This window comes from Schistocerca cancellata, chromosome 1 (genome assembly GCF_023864275.1).
Source record: "Schistocerca cancellata isolate TAMUIC-IGC-003103 chromosome 1, iqSchCanc2.1, whole genome shotgun sequence".
NCBI lineage: Eukaryota > Metazoa > Arthropoda > Insecta > Orthoptera > Acrididae > Schistocerca > Schistocerca cancellata.
In genome coordinates, this window is record NC_064626.1 from 628,154,203 (window position 1) to 628,180,883 (window position 26,681).

At 37.3% G+C, this 26,681-nt stretch overlaps 1 protein-coding gene across 2 annotated transcripts in view; it reads left to right on the plus strand.

Annotated features, from left to right (window-relative positions):
• Window positions 1-26,681, plus strand: part of LOC126183199 (spermine oxidase) — a 158,400-nt gene that overhangs the window by 70,437 nt on the left and 61,282 nt on the right. For both annotated transcript variants that reach the window (XM_049924965.1, XM_049924974.1), the window contains exons 4-5: window positions 1,056-1,278; window positions 6,124-6,372. In XM_049924965.1, coding sequence (XP_049780922.1) covers window positions 1,056-1,278; window positions 6,124-6,372 — 472 coding nt within the window. The remainder of the gene's footprint in view (window positions 1-1,055; window positions 1,279-6,123; window positions 6,373-26,681) is intronic.

Here is a 26,681-nt window from a genome sequence, read left to right on the forward strand (position 1 = left end):
ACCATGAGGATAAAATCAGAGAGATTAGAGCCCACACAGAGGCATACCGACAATCCTTTTCTCCACGAACAATACGAGACTGGAATAGAAGGGAGAACTGATAGAGGTACTCATGGTACCCTCTGCCACACACCGTCAGGTGACTTGTGGAGTAAGGATGTAGATGTAGATGTAGACACACTCACCAGGCTGTGGCAAGCCGTATCTCTACAATATCCTTTCTTCTAGGTGCGCTAATCCTGCAAGTTTCGCAGGAGAGCTTCTCTTAAATTGGGAAGGTAGGAGATGAGATCTTGGCAGAAGTAGAGCTGTGAGGATGGGTTGTAACTCCCTACATGTGATCCAGCAGGCTGATCAATAGATGAAGTGGTGTTACTGGCTTGGTTGAGTTGCAGTGGAAGGCAGCACATTGAAATTGCTGGTTAGTGGATGAGTGTTATTGTCTTCTCCTGCACAGTGCCTTGTGATGTACTGTGGACATTCCACTGACACTCAAGTGGACAAGTGTTGATGGATTAATTCCTGGAGAGGAAACAGTAACCACTGGAGAGGATAGTACTCTTAGGTACCTTTGCTAACTCTGGTACATGTCATCTAGCGCGGTGCCCAACACACGCATTGGATGAAACTTTCTGTTGCTTGACATCAGTCAGAGCACTTTTCTGATCAACTGTCTGTAATAACTGCTGATGTTGACAAAGACAAAAAGCTCAGCATTTTACTCTAACTTGGTGTAGCAACATTAGGTATTTGTTTTTAAAAAATTATTAACTGTAAGACTACTGGTTGAAAATTCCTGTGGAAATAATGAATGAGTTGTAGGTATCCACTGTGAGGTTACTTACCGCTGTGAACTGGCTAAATGTTGTCAAATAGAGCATTAATCAAGATTATTTTCCTGTTTCTAGTGTTGTAGTAAATATTCATGTGTGTGCTGTTAATAAATTGTTGAAAACTGTGCAATTATACTCTCACATATGAGTGCCAAAGAGCAAATTAAAAGTTATTAGCCAAATTAGTATTTCATTTTCCCCATAACATTTAATTTTTTTAAGATTTCAGAGACAAATTACACAACCAGGATTAATTTCTGCCGAAGATCTACCTCTTGCATATTCTTTGCTCGAGTGGTATTCAAAATTTGAAAAATCAATTGATGGTTCTGATAACTGGTTCCAAACATCTGGAAAGGGTCTCACAGAGTACTGGGAATGTGAAGGAAATCAGCTTTGGGCCTGGAAACATGGAGGCTACAGAAACATTTTGGATGTTTTGATGGTTAGTGTTTGCTATTAAAACTGTTATTCTATTACAATACAACTTGAGTTAATGTTCCGTGAATTTCTTATTATTTAGAGCACTTTCCTCTGAATATCATGGTTGGTTAGTTTATGTTCCATGTGTCATCTGCATGCTAAATTGTAAAAAGAGAGAGAGAGAGAGAGAGAGAGAGAGAGAGAGAGGAGAAAAGAAGACATTTACATGTGAGTCAGTAATTTCTATCATCACCTTTTACACATTATGATAATAGAATAGAAATGCTTCTATGGAAAAAAGGGAGTTGTCAAGGAGAAACTTTTTCAATGCATTTTCAAATTTTACTTTTCTGTGCATCAGATGTTTTGTTATCATTAGGTAAATGATCAAAACTTTTGGTTCCAGCATCGTGACTCCTTTTTGTGCTAAAGACAACCTCAATGTGGTGTAATGAAGACCATGTTTTTCTTCTCATTTTGTAATTATGTAGGAGGTACATCCAGATAGTAAGTTTATGAATGTTGTTTCCTTTAAAGTAGACAATTTAGTGGGGAATATTGTGCATGTGCAACAGATCTATGATGTGACAATCATATGCTGGCTGGACAGGTCCCACCTGCAGAACCAGAACAGCAGTGCCTGGAAATGGTGTCTCTTATTCCTTCTGCTGCTACCTGCAAGGTTTGATCAGTGATAAGTTTCCTTAATGCACAAAACCTAATGCCATCGAAATTCAGTGTCAGCTTTGTCAGGTGCATGGGCAGGACACCATCAGCAAATGGTCAGTGTGTCACTGTTGTGCCGGTAGGCTTTTTCCAAAGGTTGTCAAAGTGTCCATGGTGAAAAGTGTGAGTGGGTGACCATCCCTCATCAATGATCACCTGGTTGAGCTGATATAGCAGCACATCCTGGAGAACTGTGACTTCACAATTACAGAGCTCAGCAGCATTTTCTGCAGATATTATGATTCTTGTTGCATGAAATGGTCACTGAACACCTGCTGTTCAAGAAATTGTGTGCCAGGTGGGTGCCGAAAAACCAGACACACAAGCACAAAACAAAACACTCTGGAGCAGCACTGACATTTCTGTAGTGGTACCTGATCTGCTCCAAGCGATTTCCATCTTTTCTTGCAGATCAAGAAATTATTGTCCTCTATCCAGTGTTTTGACCCTGTTGAAGAGTGGAAGATGACTGTCACATGCTGGATCAATTCACAGGAGCAGACTTCTATGACACAGGAATGTAAAAGTTGATCCCACAGTATGACAAGTGTCTCAGTTCTTTTGGTGACAAAAAATACCATAAACATTGCTGTACCTGTTGCCAATAAAGTTTTTAATGTAACTATGTTGTCTTTGTTTTAAAATGTAGGGAAACTTACTTTCTGGATGCACCTCATATGGCATTGTTCCTTTTGAACTACAGTGGATATTTTTGAAACAACTTCATGGGGGGTAAATATATTGTGGAACAGTAGTCAAAATGCCTGACACCTTAAACAGATGTCTGCGAGATATTATAGCAGAGAGGTTCAAACTATTTTAGATACATAAATGTTGTTATAGTCATGTGTATACAATGCTCATCCCTGTATCTGTTGCCTTGTGTTCTGCATTTGCTGTTTTTGTTTATTTGGTCTATCTTATTTAGTGTATGACAAATAACCAGTCATCCATTGCAGCAAACAGATCCTGTAGCCACAGCTTAATTCTTGTTTTCAGAATGAATCTTCTGCTCTGCAGCAGAAATTGCATTATTTAGAAATTTCTTCTCGAATTATAACTGTGTGCCAGCTTAGAACTCAAATCCATGCACTGCAAGCAAAGTGTTTCCTGTTTTGAAACTTTCTGGTAGGTTAAAGCTTTGTTGAACAAGTGCAGGAGGACATCAGAGAAGATTAAAGCGAATGAGAGAGACACTGGCAGAATTAAATTTTGAGGGTCATGCCTGGATAGGTCAGTTGGTAAGAGGACTGGTTTCACAATAGGGTCCCATTGCATCACACAGCTGTAATCTATCAATGAAGCAGTACGCACTCAACTGCAGACAGAAAGATTCAGTCAGTAAACGGCTCTGAGACTGTGTCCAAGACATTTCTCTGTAAAATCATTTTCTGCAGCTGTGTTTGACTGGCCAAGTGTACAGTACAGCTTCTGTAAAGGTTGAAGAGTATGAGAAAAACACTGGCAGCATTAAGCTTAGAAGGCAGATCATGAGTTGTGAATTAATAGCTGCCAGTAAAAGCAGTGTTCGCAAAGTGTGACATTACTGGCGCAGGTTCCAGTCTAACACATAGTTTTAATTATGTGGAAGTTTCATTTAATCAGTTCTACATAATGTTCACTTATGTTCAACACTGCTAGCTGTGAAAACTTCCCCCCCCCCCCCCCCCCCCCACCCTCAAGAGGCAGAATTAGTCCTATTCACAGATTATATAAGCATTGCTATGAAGCTAAGCAAAGAAACATCAACAGAGACATAGTGAATGGTATTTTTATGAAAGTTATTGAATGGTTTTGCACAAATGGGCTAGCTTTAAACTTTGAAAAATGCAGTATAGCAACAATAAATAACAAATAACGTAGAAACTTGTAAGTGCTTAGGTTTGCACACTGATGAAAACTTAAACTGGATAAATCATACAGCAGACTTGCTAAATGTTTAGCTTCACCTACTTTTGCCATAAGAACAATTGCCAACTTTGGGGATATAGAAGTCAGTAAGTCAACATATTTTGCATATTTCCATTCATTGATGTCTTATGGAATAATATTCTGGGATAACTCCTCGATTAGGCAAAAGGCATTCATTTCATAAAAGAAAGTAGTTAGGATTATGTGTGGAGTTCACACATGGTAGGCCTACATGTTGCATGTGTATCTTTAAACAGATGGGAATATTAACCACACACCCACAGGACAGCATACTCATTCACTTCCAAATTTTGTTATCGACAACCTATCTAAGTTTGAGAATAACAGACATATTCAGAAGTACAAATCCTAGGAAAAATGATTTGCATTACCCTTTAATGTATATAAATTTGGCACAGAAAGGGGTGAAAAATGCAGTTATAAATCACTTTGACGACCTTCCCATGGAAATAAAATGCTGACATATAGCAGAAGTGTTTTCAAATGCAGTTTAGACAAGTTTATCCTTAATAACTTCTTTTACAGTGTAGAGGAATTCTTCAATAGAGGTGATTAGTCATCAGAAAACCTGTAATGACCAGCATGTAGCAAAATAAATATTACTTTTTTTGGTTGTGTGTAAGTCTTCATTTGTTGTGTTGACACATTCCACACCATAACTTTTATTGTGAATTTGATCTGTGGAACAAGCTGTTAACTACATTAAGAATGAAAACACACACCACCCTGGTGTAATATTCATGTTTATTTCAGTCATAATGTATAAAATATTCTACCAAGAACTGATGAAACAGTCAATCATTGCAGATACTAACTTACTAGCTAACTAACCAACTGTCATCTCTTCCACAAGTAAAGCCTTAATTTTTTGAATCTCGTATATTCCTAGCATTTCATTGTTGACCCTCCTGTCATGTTCTCATGTTCTGTCTTCCTGGACCAAAGCTGCTGGTTAACCTTCTCACTTATTCCTAATCATTAATTAACCTTGTAACATTTCCATACCATTTGCTTCATAATACAATTTTATTATCTGTACCTGAAAATATCTTCATAAGATAGGTGTAGGAAAAAAAAAAATAGTATGTTTGAATCATTGGTAACTATTCAGTCAGTATATCTATAGACTACACAGGAAGTGAAATGGGGTAAATGTGAATAAAGCAAACATCACATGCGAGAAGTTTATTCATTCTTATATATATAAAGTAGTCACCAAAGTAATTGTTGTACCAGGAGAAATAAAAAATGAAACAAATCTGGGACTCAGTGGAAAGTGAACACCAAATTTTATAATCTGTAGCCAGCTGGCATAATATTATAATTGTGCAATGGAATGTAATAGAGATGAAAGTACTCACTTGATACAACAGAGGTGACTATATTTTGCCTCCACAGGTTCCACCCATCCTTAGTAAGGACTCATTTAGTTTTAAATATTTATAGTTATCACTGAATGTCTATTTTGCTATGGTAGTAATATAAAGTATGGACAGGTGCTGTGTTTTGTACATTTGGAATGTCAGTATCTACTACCTTTCACATGCTCAGCTGTAGCTGATTTTCTTCTGTGCCAGTTAAGGAAAAAATTCACTGTGCAAATATTAAAAGCAACACAAGTTAAATCATAACAACAGTTAGTTCAGAAATAATTTAAAAGTATGAATACTGAATATCCAAAAGTTAAGTGTGAAGATTGCTTTCATTACTATACCAATTAATTTTTCTTATGAAATACATCTGCACTGTAGTGGAAAATAGGGAGTTATTTTTCTTAGCTATTTATCCATACTAAGTGACACAAATCAGAAACACATTATGAGACTAAACAGTGGTGGAGAGATGCAAAAACTGGGTCATCAAACTGGTATTTGGTAATGCCAATCTTTTTAAAGCAGCTATTTTTTCTATGTTGTTGCATGTTTAATATTTTATTAGTTTACAGTAAAGCAACTATCTTGGGTTGAAATGAATAAATTTTTTTTTTCACTTTTGTATTGAATAAATGTTATTGTCACTTTTGTATTGAAATCTATGGGACATTGTGTGGCATGAACAGAAAGAGAGAGAGAAAGAGAGAGAAAGAGAGAGAGAGAGAGAGAGAGAGAGAGAGAGAGAGAGAGAGAGAGAGAGAAGCTTTTTTTAATAACAATTATTTAACACTTATATTTGTCCATAAATAATAATCCTTTTCTGTGAAATTTTCCAGAAAAAGTATCCAAATCCTGACCAAGAACTTCCTTTGAAGGAACGTTTACAACTTAGTAAGGAAGTAACCAAAATTGAATGGGATTCATTGCCTAATGAAATGAGAGGGAAAGTTATTGTCAGTTGTCTTGATGGATCACAGTATATTGCAGATCACGTTATTGTGACTGTTTCTCTTGGTGTGCTTAAGGCACAATCAAAGGCAATGTTCAGTCCCCCATTACCTGCTTACAAGATGAATGCTATTAAGGTGAGTCCACTGACATGTTCTTTATAATTATTGATGTTTCATGATAACAAAAGCAAAAATTATTTTCAGGACAATATTCAAATTTGAAACATACACTTATTTATCATATAATTTAAGCTATAAACAAAAAATAGAGCATTGCATACATGTTTAGATAAATGCAAAGAATGTGCTTATCAGTCTTCAGAACTGGAACAGTTGCTGTAGTGCTTAATGGTAAAAAATGAATAGCACTGAGCAGCCCTGGATCTATGATATTTCCGAACTGGGCTAAAAACTTCATAAACTTCATAGTGGCACTCCCCCCCCCCCCCCCCCAATTCCCACCCCCACCTCCTCAAGCATTTCAGACAGGACATAAAAAATTTAAAAACAATCAATTTTTCAAAAATATGTTCATTTTGTGTCACACATCTTCCTGAAGAGTTTGATATATAAAACATATTTGTTCAAGGAAATAAAAGATGTGTTATATAGTCTTAAGTGTGCCAAAGTATAATGCCACACCTCTTCACACAGCATTCTTCTATCACACGTCACTGTATTTTGCCCTGTGGAATTCAAATTTGTATATTTTGTAATGGAAGCTATCAAACCTATATTTAGGACAGTGGAAATTAAAATGTCCTATAATGCCTCTCCTGCTTCCAGTTGGCCAGTCTGACATCCTGTCCCCCCCCACCCCCCATGCCCCCTCCACCCCCACCCAAAAAAAAAAAAAAAAAATTAGTATAGGAAACATAAAACCAGTAAAGGCAAGAGACAAGCAAGATAGTACACATTTATTCAATCCTTAGGTCCTACAATTTTTTTCTCTATAATCATGCTACAGCTTTACGAAGCATGCTGTCCTTTCTGCAAAAGAATCTATTACATCATCAAAGTTTGTCAGGCTTTTGCTACAGGAAAAATCAAAATGTCATTGTCTAATACTGAAAAAGCTGTTAATACAAATAGTACTCAAGACTGATGTGGTTTCTCAATTTGACTATGTCTGTTTTGTCACTGTCTGCTAGATGAAATGAAATACGCCTTTCTAATATTGCGGCAGTTGCACAACATGGCATGTAAACAAGACTGTTTTGGCACAAATGGGCTTTTTATCTACCTAATTTACATAAATAACATGACAGAATATAATACACGAAGTACCATTGTCTAATGCCTATTAGGTCTACTACAAGCAAAAACGTTTTATGTTAGGATACAGTTTCACATTTCATTAATGCACTCCAGTTTCTCAAGTGTAAGATCAAAAAGTAGAAGTACAAAATTTTTATATAAATTTGGAATATCATATTCTTCCTTATAATATGTGTGATATTCCTGTTTCTGCCCCTTACTCATTCTAACAAATAATCTAGTCATCACTAATTCTGTAAGTATTCCTGCCATTGTCAAAATTTATTCTCTGGTTAACTTCACTAACCACATCAGAATCACTGGTTTAGTTATCCTGCATTTATTCTCTGGTTAAGCATTATTATGTGTTTGCACAACATGTTTTCCATGCTATTCCAAGAATAGAAACTAAGTAGCTGCTAACTGGGACTGTACAACTGGCTCTTAGTAGTGTAGCGATCTGGCAAAAATTTTCTGTAAAAATTTCATTTTTTTTTGGATACACTGAGAAGATTAATATGTAATCTTTCTTACCTGTTATTCCTGTTAGTCATTTATTTCCATTCTGTTAATCTGAATCTATGGATTTTGTTAGTAATTATAGTAACACTGATCATTTGCACATCCAAATAAACAAACAGCGATTGGCATTTACCTGTTCAGGTTTATTCAGCTGAGTTCATATAGTCCCATCCCCTTTTGTCTACAGGAAAGTTTATTTTTATTTCAAGATATGACAGGGATCTCCATGGCAGAGACATCGTGTACACTAACCACACATTCAAAAATCTTCAAAAACCAAATTTTTATTGGTTCAGAAATCAACTTAAGGTTTTTTCCTTCAAGAATATGAATTTGGTACCCCCTGAAATTTTCGCCCTGACAGATATCCTGGGATTTCACTCATGGTTGTTATTTTGGTCTTTTCTCATGAGCTCATGCTCTCTTGCCTACTTTTACATTTCTTTGAAACACGAGAGGCATACTTTATTTTTCTCACAGTTTCTGCAGAAGTACAAAGTTATGAACTTAGACAATGCTTTGCTACACTTCTGTGTTCGATCAGTGTGTAATTTACATTATCTGGTTGTTAACCTTTGATGGCCTTCTATCACTTCAATGTTTTGGATTACGCTCTTGTTATTGTAACAATATTATGAGAAGGAAAGCTGCTACTCACCATATAGAGGAGATGCTGACTCACAGATAGGCACAACAAAAAGACTTTCACAGTTAAGGCTTTTGGTAAGTGGCCTTCATTACCAATAGATACACACACATACACACACACACACACACACACACACACACACACACACACACAATTGCAGTCTGAGGCAACTGAAACCACAGTGCAAGCAGCAGCATGAGTGCATGATGGGAGTGGTGACTGTGTGAGGGTAAGGAGGAGGCTGGGATGGGGAGGGGGAGCAGTAGTATGGTGGGGGTGGCAGACAGTGAAGTGCTGCAGGTTAGACAGAGGGCAGGGGAGAGGTGGGGAGTGGGGGTGGGAGGGGGAGGGGTTGGGGGGGGGGGGGAGGTAGTGGAAAAGGAGAGAAATAAAAACACTGTGTGTGGTGGTGGAATGATGGCTGTGTAGTGCTGGAATGGGAGCAAGGAAGGGGCTGTATGGGAGAGGACAGTGACTCAGTACCACCCAGGACTGGAGCAACTGAATTACAATCTCCACCAGGGTTTTGATTACCTATTGTTGTGCCCTGAAATGAGAAATATCCTGCCCACTATCCTTCCCACCCCTCCTACACCGGTATTCCGCCATCCACTGAACCTACACAATACACTCGTCCATCCTTACACAACCCCTGCTCCCAATCCCTTACCTCATGGCTCATACCCCTGTAATAGACCTAGATGCAAGACCAGTCCAATACATCTTCCCACCACCACCACCACCACCACCACCACCTACATATTTCCACCACCACCACCACCACCACCACCACCACCTACTCCAGTCCAGTGACTAACATCACCTATCCCATCAAAGGCAGGGCTACCTGTGAAACCAGTCATGTGGTCTACAAGTTAAGCTGCAACCATTGTGCTGCATTCTATGTAGGCATGACAACCAACAAGCTGCCTGTCCGCATGAATGGCCACTGACAAACTGTGGCCAAGAAACAAGTGGACCACTCTGTTGCTGAACACACTGCCAAACAAGATATCCTTCATTTCAATGATGACTGCTTCACAGCCTGTGCCATACAGATCTTTCCCACCAACACCAGCTTTTCTGAATTGCACAGGTGGGAACTTTCCCTGCAATAAATCCTACATTCCCAAAACCCTCCTGGTCTCAACCTTCATTAGCCACTGTCCTCACTCATCCAACCCCTTCCCTGCTCTCACCCAGTCTTTTTATTTCTCTTCTTTTCCACTACTCCCCCCCCCCACCCCCCATTCCCCACTTCCCCCTTGCCCTCCGTCTAACCTGCAGCACTTCACTGTCTGCCATCCCCACCATACTATTGCTCCCCCTCCCCATCCCAGCCTCCTCCTTACCCCAACCCAGTTGGCACTCCCATCATGCACTCCTGCTCCTGCCCGCAGTGTGGTTTCAGTTGCCTGAGACTGTAGTCGTGTGTGTGTGTGTGTGTGTGTGTGTGTGTGTGTGTGTGTGTTGAAATTACAATGATCAAAGAAGTTAACCTGTTTAACTATTGGTTGGATAATGGGAAAATTGACAAAATTATAGGAACTATGTTATGAATATTATGTATACTCCTACAGGGATTCATAAATCTCATGTAACAATCATGTTCTAAATATTGTAGCAAAAGTAGGATTAAATGGTTAAGTTGAAGTAGTAAGAGGATATGAAAAATGTCATTCCACAGAACTTTAAGCAACTTAAAGTAGCACCAACATCCCTCATTGAAATCAGTACAATTATACAAATTCTAAAAAAACAAAGGCTCATATGATGTTGATGGAATTTCAAACAGAATTCTGAAAAGTTATTCTAACTTAGGTATCATCCTTAGTGATGTTTATAATGAATCACTAACACAGGTAATTTTTCCACACAGGTTAAAATGTGCAGTTGATTAGCCTCTTTGTAAGAAAGATGACAAGGAGGACTTAAATAATTATCACATAATTTTCTTACTGATATCTTTTTCCAAAATAGTAAAAAAAGTAATGTTCTCAAGTTTAGTCTCACACGTGGTGGAAACAATATACCTAGCATGTCACATTTTGGATTCCAGGAGGCCTACTTGACTGAGAATGCTATTCACACATTCACTCACCATATATTACAAGCTTTAAATAACAAACGTCACCAGTTGGTATTTTTGTGATCTTTCCAAGGCATTTGATTATATAGGTCATGTAACACTCTCAGAAAAAATGCAAGGTTCATTGAATTAATGGCCTTGCACACAACTGGTTGGAATCATAGTTAATAAACAGGACACAAGAAGTTGTGCTAAATAATTTAGACAATGATGTAGAGATGGAAAATTTTAGTTAATGGAGAGAAATAACAAAGGGAGTTCCACGGTGTTAAATTTGCTACACTCCTATTGTTTACATATGTGAATAATCTCTCAGTTAATATTCAGCAAGATTTTTGCAGATGATACTGGATTTATAATAAATTCAACTTGGGACAAAGCAACAGAAGATATTGTTAATAATGTTTTGCAAAGAATTATTAAGTGGTTCTCTGAAAATGGATCCTTCCAAATTTTGAGAAAACATACTACATTCATTTCTGTACAACAAATAGTGTCATACCAACAATTGCTGTAGCACATGAGGAGGAGTTAATAAGTAGGGTAGAATGCTTCATATTGATGAATTCTTGAAATGGTGGAAGCATATTACTCAGCATCACAAACAAATAAGTTACTTTTGCTTTTCATATAATTTCTAGTCTTGAAAACAAAGAAATCAAACTCCTGACATATTTAATGCATTTCCACTCAGTAATGTTTTAGAAAGTAATTTTCTGGGGAAACTCATCGCTTAGAAAGAAAGTACTGTTTGCACAAAAGCAAGAAGTAAGAATAATATGATGTCTTCTCCTGTTTGTTTCTCTTCAAGGAGTTTGGCATTTTAACTGCACCATGACAATACGTATATCCACTAAGAAAAGCGATATTAGTATCTACAATTCTGGAGGATTACCACTTATTAAAGCTGTTCAGTGACTCAGAAGTCCATCCCCGGTAGCTGAGTGGTCAGTGCGACAGAATGTCAATCCTAAGGGCCCGGGTTCGATTCTTGGCTGGGTCGGAGATTTTCTCCACTCAGGGACTGGTTGTTGTGTTGTCCTAATCATCATCATTTCATCCCCATCAATGCACAAGTCTCCAAAGTGGTGTCAAATTGAAAGACTTGCGCCCGGTGAACAGTCTACCCAATGGGAGGCCCTAGTCACATGACGTTTTAGTGACTCAGAAAGGAGTTCAGTATGCAAGAAGAAAAATTTTTCATCATTTGGCCATTAGCATAAAATGTCTGAAACAGGTAGTGAAGCAAGTTTTTAATGTAGCTTAAAATCATTTCTCCTGGACAATTTCTACTTAAAAACTGATAGCCTCCTAAAAAAGTAAAAATAGTGATATCCATACCTACAATTATAAAGGAAAAATGGCCATAACTGCCCATTATTAAATCTGACAGGGGCTCAGAAAGGAATTCAGTATGTCACAACAAAGATTTTTCATGCTTTGCCCAAGAGCATAAAATGTCTGAACAGGTAGTGAAGCAAGTTTTTAATGTAGCTTAAAATCATTTCTCCTGACAACTCCCATTCCACAGAGGAATTTCCATTTAAAATCTGTAGCCTCTTAAAAAATTGTAAGTGTAGTGGCGTGGGTAGGACTAAAAAGTAATGTGTTCATTAATGTTAGTGCTAATCATGTGTGCATATCATGTAAACTGACTCATTCCACATAATTTTGATGAAAGAATTTTTCTAGTTATCTGTGTAGTTTGTAACTAATCAACCACCAAAATTAGCTAAAATGTGAACTTTTATAGCTCAGTAAACAGCAAACCAACAAGTTTTCCTAGTGGAAGTGGGGTTTTTCAAATCAGAAAAATCAGGGCTACAAAATTATGGCACTGAATTTTATAAATAATCACCAATGAAGAATGGAAGATTCTGGAATACAAAACTTTAATTAAGTATAGCTGTTTAAATATGATGTTTTTGAAAAAAAGGAAGATGCCCTTAATATTAGATGTGAGGTAGTGGTTGTTATATTTTAACAGTGGTGATTGGTAGCATTTAATTCAACTGTTTTGTATCCCACACATGACTCAACAATATGTCTTGAGAGACAATATGCTCATTATCAGGTTATCAAACCCAGCTCATGAGATTAAATCACTAAAAAGTTTACCAACACATTTAGAGTTATCATAAACTAAAATAAAATAAGAACCTATTGAACTGTGGGTTCTTGCCTTACACTAAATTTGTTGACTCCTGTCGGTAATTGTCCCATCTCACACTGCATCACATACCAGGCTGCATCCTCCCAATCAACTGTGGCTCCTAAAGTGTCCAGGTATTGGGGAGTTGTGTATTGACATGTCCAAGACATTACCGTGTAAGTACAGCTATTGGCTCAAGCATGTTGCTGTTCTATTGGTCACCTGCTTTTACTCATTTCTAGTTGGATGTTGTCATCTGTGTTGACCAGCCTCTAGTATTATTTCATCAGAGGAATATTAAGCATAATCTTAAACTAATTTTAAAAAGCTGGTAAGATATCTTGTCCCATTGACTTTCACTTGCATATTAAAAGCATTGTTGTGTTTCCTTTTGTAAATGTCAATCTCCAATACTTCTGGCAAGTCGAATTCTTGTCCTTTCTTTTTTATGTGAAGAATTTCTAAATCATCATTTACTTCCTTAAGGAGATGACTGTTTCGTACACATGATTTCTAACAGCTGATTTATCAGAGGTACTTAGTCTGATGCATCATTATGTTCCCTGTAACTGATAAAAAGTGTTCTTCCTGTCTATTCAGTATGATTTTCATCACAGGATGTGCAATGTATTTTATAAACTCCCAATATTTTGATCTTGTTTATCTTTTTACTGGAATCACACTTCAAATTATACCTCACTAGATTATTTGTTTTGAATGCTGTTTTAGCACTGTAAGGTTCACAATCTTTTGCAAGAATGTTCCATGGTATGTCATAGAGACCAGTTTAATTTTCCCTTCATTTAGTTTCTTCTTTATATGAGTGTTACTTTTGCTCAGAAATTTATTAACAATATCTACTTTGTAACTATTGTTGATTGCTGTCTTATTAATGATGTTTAATTCCATTTTTTAATTCTACTTGTTCATTGGCAATTGAGTGCCCTGTGTACTAAGCCATGAAAAGCAGCCTCTTTATAATCCTGGTTTTTAAATTCATGAACAAGATAATTTAGTGTCTTATCACATCTGTTTAATGATGTGGGTATGTTATGCCAAAACTATGAAAAAGCATGGCGTACTTCCCCAGGCATGTGGCATTTGAAACTGAACTTGATAGACTGTCGTACCAAGTTATTAAGAAACCAAATGGGGCAGTACTCATTGCAGTGATTTCAAAGCAGCAGTGAATGCTCAGTCCAACAGCAGAGAACAGCCTGGCCAAGGACACTAAATTGAAAAATTAGGGGAGCACCTGGATGAAATAGAAGTAGCAATGACACAAACAGAAGTGAGTTTTGTGGATGTTCTGCAGTGCCATGAGCAGCTAAGGCTGCGGCATGCTCTTGTGACATCACGCAAAGTGGGCCAGGGTTGGCGTGGCGCTGCGCTGAAAGAATCGAGACGCACAGCCTGTAATCTTTGTCAAACAGTTTTACAGAATCTGTTCTGTAAAAAATAATTGATTTCTGAAATACTTGTAGCTTTATATGCCAGCTTCATGCTGAAGTGCCCATCATTTTGATAATGGTCATAACTATTGTCGTATTTCACATATGAGCATCAAATTTGAGAACATTGCAATCAAAAATAGGGGTCTCTATAAATTTGTGTTTGGTGCATATTATACATTCTGTTGCTGAGTATGAAATACAGATGAGATTATGAAATTTTTGTAAAAGTTGGGATAATTATCTGCCTCCAATCTTGAAAAAAATTGAACATCTACAGCAAGTTCACTTCTGATCGCTGGCATGTGGGAATGAAATATTCATAACACCTCTCATATCTCATAAACTGCTGGAGATATCTAAATTAGATTTTTGGCAAATGATACCAAACAAAGAGGAGAGTACTTTGCCGTATGGTTAAAATAAGGAACTTTATCTATCGCGATATTGCAGAAGCTGTAGTTTATAATTTTTTTTTACTGGTAATGTAATTGCTTAAGACTTATCAATAGCCAGTGAAAATGTACAAGTGTGGGATGTAAATAATATTACAATATACATAATAAAACAGGGTACATTTGTGAAAAATACACTGTGATAAACTACAGTCTTTCTGGACCAGACGGCTCTTATTTGCACTCACTTGAAAAATTCTGCACTAATACTGTGTATAATATTAAATTCCTCTCTTTTCAGTATCCTAAATAAAATAATGTTTAATTTTGCAGGTTTACATTTACAAGTTTAATAAAAGTTAGTGTATAAAAGTTAGCATCTATGCCTATGAACATAGAATTTGTATTGCTCAACAGTTTGAGAATTGTTGCATTTAACTCCTTGTTAATACACTGCCTATTTATGTGGTAGCTGTTTATAGAGCTCCCTCGGGAAAGCTGAGTACATTTCCAAGCAAACGATCACTTTTAACTCACCTGTTCTCAGAAACAAAAATAATCATGCTCTATTATTGTAATGTAAATTTTCTTTCCTGTAAAAATGTGGCAGATTTTGAGCATGTAATGAGCTGAGTGCAGTTGTTTTTCTCACAAGAGTTGCAAAGAACTTTACAAGCCTGCAGACAAAGGAATTAGCAACATATGTGTAAGTGAAATTATAGGTCTTCCTGACCATGATGGTGAGCAAGACACAAAGGATTTTTTCAACCTCCTCAGAATGTTCAATCTATATTGTAGCAATAGAAATGCCACACGTGATGGAGCATGTGTAGATAACATCATTGTTAACTTTGATAGGGATTTGTACACTGTCAGTATTGTAGGTGGGGGATTTGCAGACCATGATCCAATACTCCTTACACTCAACCAAAACAAAACTGAAGGACTCCTCTCCAACACAGGTGCCAATGCTAAGGAAAAGGTAATCTGGGTTAGAGGGCAGAAGGAAGAAGTAGTAAACCAGTTCATTCAGAAACTCAGAGATATTAATTGGGACTGTATATAAAATTGTCAAGTGGGAATAAATAAAACTGAAACTGCTTTTGAGAACTTCATTAAAATTTATTTAGATTTGTGGTATTCTTGTTCTCCTCTTATAAAAATCAATCATAAAAGCCAATCTATAAAGAAAAACATTAAGTGGTACACAGATGAACTTACCAATACGACGGAAAATATGTTGTCGTTGTACCACATGTATAAAAATTCTCTTAAAGATGGAACGGAGCAGAAAGATGAATTGTACAAAGCATATCTTGAATGTAAGAGAACCTACAGAATTAAGCTTAGAATTGCAAAAAGTACAGCATACAAAAGATACATTGAAGGGGCTCCTAATAAGTGCAAAGCTGCATGGAATGTTGTTACACAAGAGCATTGCAGGAATGATGAAAATAGCATAGCTCTTGACCCGGATAAAGTTAATCGTTTTTTCATGGACTCTGTAAGTGATATTAGGAACAAAATTAAAACAACAACCACTAATGCAAGTGATCTACTTAAGCAACAACAACCCGCAAACAATACCTTTAAATGGAGGACAATAACACCCACTGAGATTACAAAGTTAGTGGCAAAGTTCTCAAACTCCAAGAGCATGGACTACTCTTGGTTGTCCAATTACATAATTAAAAAAACAGTGCATATAATTAGTGAACCATTGGCCTTTCTGTTTAATAGGTGTCTAGAGTTTGGAGTCTATCCTACAACTCTACAACTATCGAAAATTATTCCAGTGTATAAAAAAGGGGACAAACATGATCTCAAAAATTACTGACCAGTTTCAATAGTTCCCATTTTCTCGAAAATATTTGAATCTCTTATTTATAACCAACTAAACTACTACTTTGAGTCGCATAACTTACTCTGTAATAGTCAATTTGTCTTCCGCATGGGAAGAAATACCACCACTGCTGTTCTTTCAATTGTGAATGAAGTAATAACAGCCTTCGAGAATAAAAATAAAGCCTCACTTCTTTTATGTGATTTAAGTAAGGCATTTGACTGCATTTCTCATGATATCTTACTTGCTAAACTCAAATTCCATGGAGTACAAGACTCTGCATTGGCAGTAATTGAATCATACCTAAACAATAGGAAGCAGTTTGCCTCTGTCAGAAACAGAGACTCACAATTGCTAGAAGTTAAGACAGGGGTCCCACAAGGTTCTGTCCTTGGGCCCTTCTTTTTTATAATTCCAGTCAATGATTTACCCCATTGTATCCCCAATACTGTTATTTGTTATGCTGATGACACAACTTTGCATGCTCAGCATGAGAACATATCAGTTCTGCAAGATATGATGCAAGATGGCCTGGAAGCAGCACTAAATTGGTTCTCATCAAATACACTGCTTTGCAATCCTGATAAAAACCAACAGATTATACTAGGATTGCCAAAAGAGGTAGAGGTGAAAGCAGTTAAAATTCTAGGAATTCATGTAGACTCTAAGTTAATGTGGGAAACACACATCAACCATACCTGCACAAAATTGTCTTGAGTTATGTATTTAATGTGGAAACCGAGGAGCCTGGTGACTAAAGAATCTTTAAGAGTTATTTATTTAGGACTGTTTCAGTCACATATAGAGTATGGGCTGCTGATATGGGGACACTCTCTTCACATCACTGAAGTTCTAAAAATTCAGAAGAAAGTGATAAGGGCAATGAGCAATTCTGGTAGATCGGAGCACTGCTGGCCTTTGTTCATTCAGCTGAAAATATTAACAGTTATTAATCTTTATATATACACCTCAGCATTGTATGCAAAAAATAATATAACAGATTTTGAAATGAGGGAAAACATACACCACCATAATACCAGAGGCAAAACAAAATTAGACATACCTAGGCACAGGCTGACAAGAACAGGGAATTCCCATCTAATCAATAGTCTAAAAATATTTAATAAACTCCCATTTTCCTCTCGGTCAGCTCACATAAGTAGCTTCAGGAGCAAACTACTAAATTGGGTACTAATCAATCCTTTTTACAATATAGCAGAATTTATGAATATAAAATTAATCGACATTAATTTTTAAGGATTTCATTATATGATGTCACAGAATGTATTTAGCTTATGTTATGGTTTATGTTATCATCTATGGGCACTATTTGCAATGCTCATTTAGCTTTAAGGTACTATTCAAGGAAAATGTTATATGATATCCATGTAAATTGCCTATTCCACATCAGGTGGTCAGTGGTGAATAAAGAATCTGAATCTGTTCAAAATGCATGCTGTAAGCCCTGCAAACAACAGTAGTTTTATCAATAGGACCTGTATGTAAGTCAACAATGAAAATCTGCAAACCTTCAGCAGACATTTGCAGCAGTTGGAATGGGACATTGTAGCAAGCTAAAAATGTCAGTAATAAATTTAACCTATTTCTAGATTAATTCATTCCATTTTTTGAAGCTGTATTTCCTAAGAGTACCTCATTGTCTACCTAAGTGACTGCAGGTGACAGTGACTCACTAAGGGACTCAAGCTATCCTGTAAAACAAAGGGAATGACATGAAGAATTCTATTAAACTACAGGACAAGGGACACTACAATTCACATTTGCACTTTAGTAACTCCAGGGATAGATCAGAAATCACTGCTGGTGACTACAGCAAGTTTAATTCTTTGTATTATGTAGGCAAAATACTGCAACATGAGAATTGTAGTCCTCAGCATGCTTAAAATAATATAATTATTTTCAAGATGGCGACGAGTGTAGTGATGCATAGTGAACGAGTGAATAAAAGTTACTGTTCTGTCGTAAAAAATGAATCCTGTGTAAACTGTAAAAGTGAAATCGAAAAACTAAACGAACGCATTCCAAGTTTACAAAAAGTTGTAGATGTTTTAAGACGTGAGATTTCATATATAACTAATGAAAACTGTGAGCTGAAGAAGTTGCGCCATATTCTAAATGATAAAACAATAAAGCCACAAAACGGGAACCTGGTGACTGGTGAGTTATGAGAAGCGGAAAGGAAGCGATAGACAGGCAGCAAATGAAATTATAATTACAGATAAAAACAGGTACAGTGTTCTGTCGAATAGTAGTGATGCCTGCAATAAGGATATGCAAAACGCTAGTGAAGTGATGCAAGACAGTGAAACAACGTCCGAGTGGATAAAAGTGTCGCTAAAAGGTAATCCCTTGTCCACTAAAAGAAAAACAAACTCCGTAAAATCTGTCACATTTTGCAATAAAAACAAATACGACGTTTTGCAACAAAGTGAAAATACAAATAAACAAAAACCGACGTGTGTGACAAAGAAGAAAGAATCAAAAGTCGACGTCTTTGGAGACAGTCACGCCAAAGGAATTTCTCAAGAACTGCAAGAAAATAGTAAATCAACGACAGTCACAGGCATGGTTAAACCAGGTGCTGGTTTCAAAGAAGTGACGGAAAACATCATAAAATATAACTATGACAAGCAGGACAGTGTTGTAATCTGCGCAGGAGCTAAAGACATTTACGAAAACAATGCTATGAAAATGTATAAACAGCTCTTGAGTCTTTTGCTAGTACTGTCAAATACAAACATTTTACTGGTGAACTTTACCCACAGGCATGATTTACCTGAATGGTCATGTGTGAATAAGGAAATTCACAGAATTAATGCGAAACTTAAAAGTAGTTGTAGGCTATTCAGCAATGTGAAATTAATTGACTCAAGCACACTTGACAGAGAATGTTTTACGAAACATGGGCTTCACCTTAACAGAAATGGTAAGGCCAGGTTAGGAAACTTAATAAGGGAAGCAATTAAATGCAATTACAAAGTGACAGCCACTGAACTGGGATGGTATAAATCTCCAATAGCAGAAACACCAGCAAAGACAGGAGCAGCACGCAAATGGACCATCCAAAAAACAATAGCAATAGAAGAACCTACTACTGAACTAACAGCACGAAGAATCCTGTCAGCACCACCACCACATCCACTACCATTACCACCACCACCACCACCTCCGGCCACAGAAGCACCAGCAGCAACAACAGCAGCAGCAACTGAACCAACAACAACAGTAGCAGCAGCAACAAAACCATCAACAACAGTTGCAGCAACACAACACTGCCTAAGGAGGAGTCAAAGACAAGGTACATCTACATCATTAAATAAGGATTTTTTATGGCTTCAGACAAAGAAATGGAAAAGATTGTGACAAATCAGCAAGAAAATTTGCAGATAAGTCACAACTACTATCGAAAAAGCAGCACATTACCAGGTAATGACAAAAGAAAAAATACTTGTAAAACAGTCAGGATAATGTGTCAGAATATTCAATGCCTCAGAAACAAAGTACTAGATCTAGAAGTAGCTTTAAATAATCTTGCTGATGTCTCTTGTATTTGTTTATCTGAACACTGGTGCAAGGCTAGTGAATTAAGTCTCATAAATATAAACAAATTTAATTTAGCAACACATTATTGCCGAAGTGTTTTTAAAAATGGTGGGGTATGCTTTTACTCTAGAGTAGGATTGCAGTTCAAAGTGAAAACAGAATTGGACCATCTAAATATAGAAAAACATTTTGAATCATGTGCCATAGAGTTAAAAACTGAGGAGAAGAGTGAAAAACTAGTTGTCATTACAGTATATAGATCTCCACTGAGTGACAAAAACATATTCTTCAAAAAATAGAAGCAGCATTAAACATTTTATATAGTAATGGAGTGAAATTATTTTTATGTGGAGATTTTAATATTAACCTGTTAATTGAAAGTGATGAAAAAAGACAGCTTTTGAGTATACTCAGCAGCTTCCACATGAAACCACTCTTTACAGATGCCACCAGAATAACAGAACTGTCATCTTCTCTTTTAGACAATATTTTCTCAAATATGGAGAATGGTATCACTGAGCCACTAAACGTAAACTTAGGTCTTTCGGATCACAATACACTATTAACATACATAAATTACTCTATCCCTAAGGCAGTAAAATATAAGTGGGGATACAAAAGGCACTTCTATACAGAAAAAGTAAATACTTTCATCCAGTTGTTAGCTAATGAAACCTGGGAAGATGTCTTTGCACAAATTACAACCGAGGAATCTTTCAATGCTTTTTCTAGTACATTCATGTCCCTATTTGAGATGTGTTTCCCAAAAAAGCTCACAAAGATCAATGTCATGCCTAGGAACACAAGCCAGTGGATAACACCCGCTATTAGAGTATCTATTCAAACATTAAAACATATCAGTCAACTCAAAAAAGATAACAAAGATGAACACTTCACAGATTATGTTAAGACATACAAGAAAATTTACAGGAAGATGATCAAAAAAGCCAAGACAATGCACAATGACAGTGTAATTGCTGGGTCAGCAAACAAATCAAAAGCTATATGGAATGTAGTAAAAAAAGAAATAGGCCCAAGCAAAAATGTTAGAAATCCAGATGACTTTGTTTTAAAAGATGATCAAGGTGTGCTAGTCACAAATCGTACTTTAGCAAATTACGTTAATGACTACTTCATAAATAGTCCAATCAGTCTGCATAAAAATTGTCCTAAGATTAGTAGAACATCAATCCCAGAAGAACAAAGTGTGAATTCATTATTGCTACCTCCCACAAACAAATTGGAAGTTAATCAAATAATAAAAACAATGAAGAATAAAATATCCTCAGGGATTGACGAGATACCTTGCTCAGTAATGATGAGATGTGCTAGTGTCATATCAGACCCACTCTCACACATCATAAACATATCATTTTCGGAAGGCGTCTTTCCACAAAGATTAAAAATTGCAAAAGTAAAACCATTGTATAAAAAGGGCAATATACATGAAGTGGGAAACTATAGACCAATAGCTTTATTATCGGTATTTTCAAAAGTAATAGAGACAGTCATGAAAAACAGAATTACAAATTACCTCGAGAGATTCAATCTATTGTCTGTAAACCAACACGGCTTCCGCAAAGGAATGAGTACAGAGTCAGCCATCACCCAATTCATTGAAAATATTGTAACGGGGCTAGATAAGAACAACAGTACAATAGGAATAAATTTGGACCTCTCAAAGGCATTCGATACTGTCCAACATGATATCCTGCTAGACAAATTAGAATATGTCGGTATACGAGGAGTAGCTACAAAGTGGTTTCAGTCATATCTCCATAATAGGAAACAGGTAGTAGAAATTGCAACAACAAACAGTAAAAACCAAAGTATTGTTTACAGATCGGATATTCAGACTGTGCCAATAGGGGTACCGCAGGGGAGTGTTCTAGGACCTCTCCTATTTCTTCTTTACATAAATGATATCAAGATTCCAGTAAATGGTACTCATATAACCCTGTTTGCGGATGACACAAACATTGTAGTAACTGACATAAACTAGGTATTGCCAACATCTGCAACCAGAGTTATAGAATATTTGCAAAATTGGTTTGAAGTGAACAAATTAACCATAAATGTCTCTAAAACTAATTATATCCATTACAGGAAAGCAAAGTCACACTCTGATCTAGATCTCAGAATACAAAATAAAGAAATTGTGAGAGTTGCTACCACAAAATTCTTAGGTGTACATATAGATGAAAATTTAGACGGGAAATCCCATATCCTGTATCTCTCACATAAGTTAAGTTCTGCTTGCTTTGCTTTACGCGTTATTAGCTTTGTATGTAGTAGGGAATGTAGCAGAGCTGTTTACTTTGCTTATATACATTCTGCTATTACCTATGGCCTCATCTTCTGGGGTCATAGTAAGAAAAATCTCAAAACCATTTTCACTCTACAAAAACGAGCTGTTAGAATAATTACCAACAGTTCAAGGCTAACTCCTTCAAAGCAATTATTTAAACAGCTGAATATTCTACCCCTACCGTGCCTCTATATACAGAAGAGCGTAATTAATATAAAACAAAATATTAACAATTTCCAATCCAACTCGGATCTACATACTTACAACACAAGAAAGTGCAATGACACTCATATAAAAAGAGTTAACAAGGCTTTGGCACAGAAACAAACAAACATACAAGGAAGTAGATTGTATAACAAACTACCGGTAAAGATAAATAAATAAAAAAATTGTCTTCATTTAAAGAAGCAGTATTCAAATTTTTAATGACCAACTGCTATTATAGTGTAAAAGAATACCTGGAATAGCTCCATACTAAACAATCATATTTATGTACTCTGTGCCAATAGTAATTTTTATCTGACTGTTGCTATGATCTAAATAAATAATATGTACAAAAGTGCTAGAATTGTATGTGTTATATCTAAATATCAACTGTGTATTCCATGTAAAAAGTCTTTCTCATACATCAATGTAAATAATCAAAGTTGTACATGCTATTTCAATGTGGTCTGATGTTACGTAGTCTACTATGCACATCTGTATTTTGTATAGTATTGTTCACCCTATATGTGTGTATATATATACTATGTATTTTTTTGACGAAATCCATGCAATGTAAATTGTCTCTGGATGAATAAACTACTACTACTAGTTTATGTTAATGTAGGATGTATAAAACACGAGAAGCAATGAACAATAATTTATTTAAGTCTGACATGTGTACATGTACTTCCTGAAAGAGCTGTTACAAAATCCAGGGCACAACCTGGTTCCATTACAGAAATACAATTATCACAGTTTCCATCTTAAAAGGCAGCAAGCCTTTTCTACATTCAGTGGAATTACACAGAATGATTGATTTGTTGTACACATTTGATATATTGTACACTCCTGGAAATTGAAATAAGAACACCGTGAATTCATTGTCCCAGGAAGGGGAAACTTTATTGACACATTCCTGGGGTCAGATACATCACATGATCACACTGACAGAACCACAGGCACATAGACACAGGCAACAGAGCATGCACAATGTCGGCACTAGTACAGTGTATATCCACCTTTCGCAGCAATGCAGGCTGCTATTCTCCCATGGAGACGATCGTAGAGATGCTGGATGTAGTCCTGTGGAACGGCTTGCCATGCCATTTCCACCTGGCGCCTCAGCTGGACCAGCGTTCGTGCTGGACGTGCAGACCGCATGAGACGACGCTTCATCCAGTCCCAAACACGCTCAATGGGGGACAGATCCGGAGATCTTGCTGGCCAGGGTAGTTGACTTACACCTTCTAGAGCACGATGGGTGGCACGGGATACATGCGGACGTGCATTGTCCTGTTGGAACAGCAAGTTCCCTTGCCGGTCTAGGAATGGTAGAACGATGGGTTCGATGACGGTTTAGATGTACCGTGCACTATTCAGTGTCCCCTCGACGATCACCAGTGGTGTATGGCCAGTGTAGGAGATCGCTCCCCACACCATGATGCCGGGTGTTGGCCCTGTGTGCCTCGGTCGTATGCAGTCCTGATTGTGGCGCTCACCTGCACGGCACCAAACACGCATACGACCATCATTGGCACCAAGCCAGAAGCGACTCTCATCGCTGAAGACGACACCTCTCCATTCGTCCCTCCATTCACGCCTGTCGCGACACCACTGGAGGCGGGCTGCACGATGTTGGGGCGTGAGCGGAAGACGGCCTAATGGTGTGTGGGACCGTAGCCCAGCTTCATGGAGACGGTTGCGAATGGTCCTCGCCGATACCCCAGGAGCAACAGTGTCCCTAATTTGCTGGGAAGTGGCGGTGCGGTCCCCTACAGCACTGCGTAGGATCCTACGGTCTTGGCGTGCATCCGTGCGTCGCTGCGGTCCGGTCCCAGGTCGACGGGCACGTGCACCTTCCGCCGACCACTGGCGACAACATCGATGTACTGTGGAGACCTCACGCCCCATGTGTTGAGCAATTCGGCGGTACGTCCACCCGGCCTCCCGCATGCCCACTATACGCCCTCGCTCAAAGTCCGTCAACTGCACATACGGTTCACGTCCACGCTGTCGCGGCATGCTACCTGTGTTAAAGACTGCGATGGAGCTCCGTATGCCATGGCAAACTGGCTGACACTGACGGCGGCGGTGCACAAATGCTGCGCTGCTAGCGCCATTCGACGGCCAACACCGCGGTTCCTGGTGTGTCCGCTGTGCCGTGCGTGTGATCATTGCTTGTACAGCCCTCTCGCAGTGTCCGGAGCAAGTATGGTGGGTATGACACACCGGTGTCAATGTGTTCTTTTTTCCATTTCCAGGAGTGTATTTTGTGAAAAGTAACACAGTTGCAAAACATGTCAGAAGCATATAACTGGTTACATTATCAGTCTTACTGTCTATAAAATTTAATAACTGTGACTAAAGATGACTTATGTTACTGACAAATGTAGTAACTCAGACAGAGTAATAGAGCAACAAACATTCATTGGAATGTATGCACCATGATATAAAGGTGTCACTGGGATGCTGCACTACTGAAGGACGTTCAACAAAGTGAAAATGTAGCTAGTCATTGGAAACTAATAAGTAATGGCAATGATGAGTATGATGACATATCAGAGCAACCTTAAATTACAGTTGAATACCTGATCCACAACTGAAACAATTCTTTTATATCATTACTGCACAGCTATGCAACATTTGTTGAAAACCCCGCCATAAGCTAGAAGCAGGCCAGTTTCCTTGTAATGAACTTATGTGCAAACAAAATAAATCATAGGAACTAATTCTGGGATTAACTAAAGATGTACAACATAAATCAAAACCGTAATGATTTTACATTGATTCCAAATTAAACTGAATGGTGTATGATATAACATCCTAGACATTCAAATAAAATGCAGCAACAAAACACTCCTTAATGTTTGCAAGAATACTCTCCATGTAAATAGGTGGGAAGAACTTTACCTTAATTACTATATAAACACCACCTTAAGAAAAGAAATTGTAGCAGTCTTTCACTTTATTCCTACTTCATAAATCCTAGAATAAACTGTTTCAATAAAACTGAGTGTATGGAACACCTAATCTCTATTTTAATGCTGTGAAGGGTGATCCAAAGTGATTTCCTGTAACACATGATTCTACAATTACCGGCAGAAACTACTTTCACTTGCATTCTAATAAAAGAGAGTCTCTTAAAACTAAGAGAGTGACAAACTTTACATTAATATGACAGTTCAAGAACAAACTTTTCACTCAGTGCCAATGTGTGTGCGGGTATGAATTTTTATAGCAGATTAAACCCATGTGCCCTACATGTCTGGCACACAGCCTCACAGTGCCAAAGGGTTTTATGAGTAAATTAAAAAAAAAACAATAAGATTAGTAACAAATTAAAGGTCACAGTCTGGATGAGATGCAAATCTGGAAATGGAGACCAACTACTGTGTCTGATATTAAGCTATACCAAACTGTGAGTGGAATAAGCAACTACTAGAATGTAACTGTGTCTCAGTAAAATAATATAGGCAAAGCAATAACTAATTCTTACAAGTGTGAAACAATACTGACAGCAGCCTGTATCAAAATTTAGATGGACAGCTGTTGTGAGGAGTAACTACATTAGAAAACACCCTGGTGTCCTGATGCAGGAAAATGGGAGCAATCCATTTTTGGCTTTCCCTATGTAGTATTGTATTATGCTACTGTAAGTTTTATATGTCTGCGTGCTGAAATAATAGTCTCTAATAATGTACATAGGTATAATGAACTAAATGAGGTTTAATAGAGAATTACTTTAACAGATTTCTTCTTGTTGGGCAGCACAGGCTCAACAAATTGAAAGGAAGATGTAAATATTTCTGCACAGAATAGCTAGAAGACATAAAGACTTTACTAGGAAAAACTTGTCCAGTTTCAACCTTAGGCCAGTATCAAGTGCAGAGATGGATGTGTACACAATCTGATAACATTTGACAATGATGAGGTTGAAACTAACCATTAATTCTGGACAAAGTATTTACTCCAGTTGAATAGCCTATATGGAAACAGTTATGACTTCTTGA